The sequence below is a fragment of the Austrofundulus limnaeus genome, unplaced genomic scaffold, assembly GCF_001266775.1.
Source record: "Austrofundulus limnaeus strain Quisiro unplaced genomic scaffold, Austrofundulus_limnaeus-1.0 Scaffold193, whole genome shotgun sequence".
Lineage (NCBI taxonomy): Eukaryota > Metazoa > Chordata > Actinopteri > Cyprinodontiformes > Rivulidae > Austrofundulus > Austrofundulus limnaeus.
The window spans coordinates 227,197-234,304 of record NW_013952595.1 but is presented as its reverse complement, the minus strand read 5'-3'; the positions used below and the strand labels follow the sequence as shown (position 1 = coordinate 234,304).

Genomic DNA, 7,108 nt, shown 5'->3' with positions numbered 1-7,108 from the left:
ATTCTAGACAGTTTATCAGCTAAAAAAAGTTAATTTTGGGGTAAGTTACTCTTTAAAACTGAAACTACCTGCAGCTTTTTCACTGCCTCACCTTCTCCCACTCTGCTCTGCAAACACACCTGACACRAAGCAGAGGTTTTTCCCACTCATCACCTCTGAGAGTCTCACATATAAAACAGCAGATTTTGCTTTCAGGAACACTAATTTCTTTGTTGATTAAAATTTCTCTTCAAATTCAGAAATTCGATTAGAAATTCTTCCAGTCCGAACYAAAAGGCGAACTCTCACATCCACATGTAAAATTGCAGACACGCTGCTGTTTATTTCACAGATAAATGAGTCACCAGTGGAGTTCTTCACTTCATCACATGTTTAAACTCTTGTTTCAACACGTCGGGCTGGATTAAAAATGTAGCCTWACATGAGTTGACCCATCGTGGCCCAGTGTGCACTATCATACAGAAGGTTTTTGAGCTGTAAAATGCTGGAAACTTCTCATGGGAAAGATCAGGAATTTATGGGAATAAACCGGGAATTAAAAATATTGTGAGGTTTTATTTTTCTATTTTGGTGCAGTCAWTAAAACCTTAAAAACATTTTTAATGCTTTTATTTTGTCAGAATAGCTTTAAATGCTCTCGTAGCTTTACTGCCCTCTAGTGTTCCTTTAGGGTAAAACAYGAAACATATTGAAATCCATTATAAACTCACTTTTTATCCCATATTTATCCAATCAAAAGTAAAACACGTCATTCAGTAACATTTTTTAAATTTTACTTCTCTCTCTACTGATTGAGGTAAATAAAAATATTTGACTCACATGTAAAAAATTTTCTTCACGTCAAACAGAAACAAAATTATTTTCTTGTTTTATCTTTCAGATTAGTAATTATTATGACTGTAATTTTAAAGACGTGYTCTTTTATGTAGTGTTTTTGAAACATAGTTTTACATTAATCGACACAGGAGGGTTTTTGAACAAACGTAGGCCTCAGTCTCAGACTCAGTTTTTGGATACTTAAAGGAAATAATAGATTTGTTTTCATGAACATGATTTGAAATGTTCAGATTTGTTCATTAAATAGAGAAGTTTTTTGTTTTTATGTTGTAGTGAAGTTGTCATTAGTCAAGTTGTTTGTTTTCAGTTTATTAGCAGGGTTGTGTACTGTTATCCTGCCTGCACATATCCTGGAGTCCTTTTTTAGTTTCTGTCATTTMACACATCTGATCTTCTCTGGGTTCTCAGTTTTAAACCTCAAAGTTTCTGAGTTTCAGTTAATAATCAGTTTTCTCCTCTGCTCTCTACCAGAGGCCAGCCTCCTCCGGTTTGTGACGAATCGACAGGAAGCAGCACCCGCTGGCGGCTGCAGTATGACGTCTACCAGTACTTCCTGCCTGAGAGCGACCTGTCAGAGAGCAGCCTGTTCGCTGGCTTTAAGGCCATGGCCAACACAGAGGGCGTGGCGGCAAACGGCAGACGGGTAAAACCAGGCTCCTGGTTAGACCTTTAGTTCCTCGTTTAGGTCCACAAGCTGGATGATTCAGAACCATGTGGGCGGGCCAGTTTGGGCTCTAGACAACAGAAAATAGATTATTTACAGACATATGGATTATCATGAGATTCATGTCTGAATCGCAGTTAAATTCTCAAATATTAATCAGTGTATGAACAAATAGTAGCACATGTAGACTGAAGCAAATGTACAAATAGCTTTTGTTTAAACTGCTTTTTTATTTTGTCATCTATGATTATGTGAATACTTTAAGGTAACTATCTATTGTTTACAAAATGCAAGTAATGTAAAAAMCAGTTTCTGAACTACTCRGACCAGTCAGTCTGGCACTAACAGCCACACCAAATTCCTCCTCCTCACTCCCTTTTCCTCTCCAGTTTGAACMTCACTGGCTGCGTTTCCATGGACCATGAAAATGCGCAAATTAAAATTTTGAAAATAAATTTGCTCAGTGGAAACACGTCAATTTCGAAAAGACTTTTGTGCACAWTTGCAATGGAAACGCAGCTTCAGATGGYCTTTTTTGCATTAGCCCTTATTGCCCGATACTAGCCTGATTACTGGCACCCCCGAGACCTGAGACGTCAAATCAGGTCGAGCTGCTACTCCTGCTCATTGATTGGTTCACTCGCCTTGGCATCCATAATTTGGGTTTAGCACCAGTTTCAGTACTTGTAACTGCATTTTATTAAAGATCTCATTGCAGCATGAATTTCATAAGTTGCTAAACATAAATTTAAAATCAAATTCTTCAGTCTTTGATAAATTTCCAAACTCCGCCRTATGCCACGTAGGATATTCAAATGCAGCCCATGTTTTGGGGCTTTTGTCGGCCACATGAGTAGGTGCCTACGAATCGGGACAGCCTACAGCGTGGGGGCAGTGACATAAGCAGCCGAGGTCAGTTGCAACTCATGAATTGAGACACAGCYTGTAACATTTTTTTAACATGAGTTTACACAACMGATGTCCATTTCATCAGATATGCACAGTATTTTACTGTGGCCATTATTGAAKRTTAGGGTGCAGTACAATTTACTTAGATTTATAAACAAAGTTATACTAACCGGGAGACCTGGATCAGTGTATGAAAAGCTTATTTACTCTGATCAGAYACATAATTATGATACTAGATACTCTTGTGAAACCAAATGAATTGTAAATCGTGCTAAGACAAACYTGTTACAAACATCAGTAGTCTATAGAGCTRTTCAGGATTAGATATTTAAGAAGCACATTTTCTTTTAAAAGACGCTGGAATCTTATTTGTATTAAATCTTATTTTGTCATTATTATTGTTATTATTATTTGTTTTGTTTTTAACTAGGCTTGTGTTTGTAATTTTGTAAAATGTGAAATTTGACTAATCTTGTGTGTATTTTATGTCACGATTTTATGTGTTGTATAAATATTGTGTGTTATCAGTTGGACCTCAGGAAGATTAGTAACCATCTTGGTGGAAACTAATGGGGATCCTAATCAATAAATCAAATCAAATAAATCACAGCAACTGTAGCGAGCTACCAAACACCAACAAGCTAACATTAGCTACCATTAGCTWAGCGTCCTCTCTCAGCATTAACGTCATACTGCTGGATGGTCCGGTACAGTGTTCYGTACTTTTCCTTCGAGCTTGATGTCCTTCATTGTCGGGTTGCAAATAAAACAAAATAAAATTTGTGCATTTTTTAATATAATCCCTGCTCATATCTTATATCGGGCACGATTGGCAGCACCTGGGTGTCAATTACGGCAACATAAGCTGTTTGGCAGAGAAGATTTGGCAAATCTTTCATGTGCGCAACCCACATACTCGGCTCTACTGCTCATCTGCAAATGTATGTTCCTTACAAATGTGGCTCCATTTAAATGGGAAATTAACAGACTTTCCACTGATAGAAGATTTATTGCCAAGAAGCCTTGTTTTCAAGTTTTCTTTTTTTGAGCTGTAATTTCAAATAAATTTGAACACTGAACTTTTAGTTTGTGCAGTTCCACAATCTGTTCATTGTGACATCCAGAGTCAGACAGGCTCCTCTTCAGTGGTAGAACTGCAGTCTGTTCTGTGGAGTTTTGCTAATTTGTTGGTATGTGCAGTCACATTCCTGCTGTCCGTCAGTGGGACCATCCCCTACCGTCTTTCTGCAAACATTTCCTCCWCATGGCTAAATGACATTTCCTCACCGTGTCCCATTCAGGTCATGACGCTGAAGTCAACAGAGAAGACCACCGTGGTGTTCACCTCCATCCCCGGTCAGGGGGTGGTCTACTCTGTCGTCGTCAGAGACCCCCTGTTGAACACCTCAGCCTCTTACGTTCCCACCCACACCTACGCCTGCAGCTTCACCTCCACTCTGGACAGCTGCCAGACACTCGGTAAACCCACTGCAAAAAAAATAAAATAATAAAACATCTACACACTCAGTAATAACTGCCGTAATTAATTCATTTCAGGAAAGATCTCCACCAAGATCTTTTTTACCATCACTGGCTTGGCAGGCTTGTTCGTATGCTTCTTTGGGCATCGGTTCTTCAAATGTGGCAAGTACCGGTAGTTTCTCTCCTTTTTAAAGAGGCGGACATCCCCCAAAATKTCAAACTAACTGTTTTGATGCAGTTCAGAGGGGAAAGCAAGCTAAATGAGAACCAGACATCTCTTCAAAAATGTTTCCATTTTGTGTGGGCGGAGTTTGTTAAAGACGTGATTGCTTAGATTGACTATTTTGGGTTGGGTCTGAAGAAGCCATAATTGCCGGAATTGCCAATGTTTTTAAATATATTTATTTTAGTGAAAACTCAAGACAGGAATTTGTTAACCACACAAGATTTTAATGCTGTATATGTAGAAGGTTGTGTAAAAATTTGGCTCAGTTAAAACTGCCCTAACCTGTCCGTTTTKGAATATGAATATTAATTTTAGTCGTAACTTGGTAAGGAAGGTGGTAAAATTTGAAGTCGATAAATTATGTTTCACAATAATTTTACTAACTTCCCATMACTAATTCTGGCCTAAAACTTTCAGATGTCTGCCAGAAAGCGGAGGATGTACTTACGCATTTCCTTATTTAAAATGAAAGTGACCCCAAGCAAACATCCAAATCAACAAGAAAAATAAAACTTTTGGATTTTCTTTTTTTGTGGTTTTATTTTCTTACATCAGAAAAACCTGACAATTTAACAATGTGTAAACATCTGCACATATTTAGCATGACGTTTTCTACAACACTCGTAAACAGTTCGAAAAAAAGTGAAAAATTAGTGTAACTAAAGTAGAGCCTTGTGGAACGCCTGCCATGACATATCTGATGTGGTGGACATTGGCATTGTAAATAAAAACAAACAAAAACAGATTGTAATGGTGACTTCTCATCTCTCCTCTTCAGAACTGTTCTGCATGGGGTTCAGCTTTTTGTCATTTTTCTTCTTCGTCCTCATCACCAGAACCACAGAACTGGACTACGACAGTAAGGTTTGATCTATTCACAAACATATGCCATAAAACTGGACCCTGATCAGAAACCCTGTCCCGTGTCTCTGCAGTCCGTCTGACCCTGTCAGGGGTGGTGGGCGTGGTGGGTGGAGTCCTGCTGGTGATGAGCTGGTGGCGTTTCGGTTCAGTCATGGCCTGCGTGGTGGTGGTCGGCCTGATGCTCGGCTTTCTCATCGCCTCCATCGTCTTCTTCACTCCGCTGGGTACCGATAGAGAAAAGCGCAACCTTTTTTGACAAAACTTTTATCCTCAACACATTATCATCTGTATTTTTATTTATTATTTTAATTTTAGGTGACCTCAATGTGTTCAGGAACTCTGATGCGGTTTTCTGGGTGACGTTCTGCTGCATCACCATCGTTGTGCCGCTCTTCTTCGTGCGGTGGCCCAGAGAGGTAACAGAGTCTTGACTTCAACCCTCAACAGGAAGTGGAGATCGCTTTTAATGTGGCGTTATTATTAGAAAAATGTTTTTACACTTCTAAAAACAGCTGGATCTTGGTACTACTTCCAGCAGATGTTCCACTAAGTTCCCTGAAGATGTAACAGCAAGAAAATGTTACATTTTATTTTTTACCATTAATTTTTTTTGTTTTGTTTCGTTGGTGTTGTTAAAGCGACTATCAGCTCTAAAACACCGACATAACACAAGCCTGATTGTTTGTTTGGGCCTACAATAAAGATGAATGCATTTATCTGGTTTAATGTGAATAAAGGCAGAGTTGTAATACTGCTGATGGCCACTAGGGTCAGCTTTAAACAGCTATAAACCGGACAGACTAGAGTCCCAATCATAAAACTTTAACTTTCCATATAAAATATGAGTAGATACTTTTCATGACTTTAAAATCATTTTAAGAATTAAACAAAGGAAAATATAATTATTTTTCCAGTAGAGTCAGTGATTAGTTTGTAATGTTTTTCTCTTTGTTTCAGGGAAACATCACTACGTGTGGCATCGTCGGTGCGTATGCCGTCATTCTGGCGGTCAACGCCTACATCTACACGAGCCTCTCCTACATCACACTGAACATCCTCAAGCGCCTTCTCAACGGCAACTTCAGCGCCATGTTCACCGACGTGCCCTTCCAAACCATCGGTGAGTTTCCCCATCATCATCATCATCGGCTAATTTTGATTATTTTCTTTTGCTAACCCCGCCCTCTTCGCTTTTGTCCCTGAGGCAGACTATGCCCTGATTACGGTGTGGGCGGTGCTGGGTGTGGGTGGCATGGTCCTGCAGCTGTACCGCGAGCGCTCGCGGCCGTTCTTCCCACCCAGCCCGTACCTCATGTGGCTGCAGGAGCGCGAGCGCCGCAAGACCAACGTCCTGGACCCGAGCCATCACTTCCCCTCACTGCCCAGCCGCCTGCTGGAGCGAGTGCGGCAGCTYACCAGGCGGAGGGAGCCGGTGGGAGAACACACGCCGCTCCTCCTCTAGAACCTGACGGAGAGGTTCTGGTGTTTGAGCTGAACGATCTGCTGATGGAAAAGCAACAAAAACAAACTTTACTTTTATTGAACATCCAAAGGACTTTAAACAGGTGGAAATTAGTAAAATGTGTCAAATGTGGATTTTCAAGATGTTACTTCTGCTCATCGTTTGCACTAAAAACACAGACCACTACTTTTTTAAAATGTAAAAAATCATTTTATCTTGAGATAAAAATTCTCCTTAGTTTTAAATACCAAAGCCAAACTTTTATTTTGAAATTTCAGAACATAAATTAGCCAAACTTGGAGATAAAACATTCATTTTATTTTTTATGATTCTGAAACAGACTAAACTATGAAAACTATAAATATTTCTCTACAGCCATTTTTAAAAACTTTTATTTTGTAGATTTTCCTGCCTAAATGCCTACAGACCAGTGTTTTTTGTACTTTGCACATTCATGAACCTGCTGGTTTTCTTAAATTATGCAGATTTACCAAAACAGGTTATCTGTGGTGTAATGTTTTGATATTTAATAAAATGTATGCCGTCTGTTCTTCGCAGGTTCTGTTGTTAAATAATGAAAATACAGGATTCGATTTTTTTATGTAACTGTTGTAAAAATATATTTTATGTGTTTGATGATAAAACAAAGAAGTAGCCTGTGGGC

At 39.2% G+C, this 7,108-nt stretch overlaps 1 protein-coding gene across 2 annotated transcripts in view; it reads left to right on the top strand.

The window, feature by feature from the left end:
- The window catches only part of tm7sf3 (transmembrane 7 superfamily member 3), a 19,988-nt gene extending 12,883 nt beyond the window's left edge, over window positions 1-7,105 (top strand). The window contains exons 5-12 of one of the 2 annotated variants that reach the window (XM_014018432.1): window positions 1,309-1,480; window positions 3,712-3,889; window positions 3,968-4,054; window positions 4,897-4,977; window positions 5,054-5,206; window positions 5,298-5,398; window positions 5,940-6,102; window positions 6,187-7,105. In XM_014018432.1, the coding sequence (XP_013873886.1) occupies window positions 1,309-1,480; window positions 3,712-3,889; window positions 3,968-4,054; window positions 4,897-4,977; window positions 5,054-5,206; window positions 5,298-5,398; window positions 5,940-6,102; window positions 6,187-6,734 (1,483 nt within the window). In that variant the 3' untranslated portion in view covers window positions 6,735-7,105. The remainder of the gene's footprint in view (window positions 1-1,308; window positions 1,481-3,711; window positions 3,890-3,967; window positions 4,055-4,896; window positions 4,978-5,053; window positions 5,207-5,297; window positions 5,399-5,939; window positions 6,103-6,186) is intronic. The other variant, XM_014018434.1, reaches the window with a different exon arrangement.
- The last annotated feature ends 3 nt before the right edge of the window (window positions 7,106-7,108 follow it).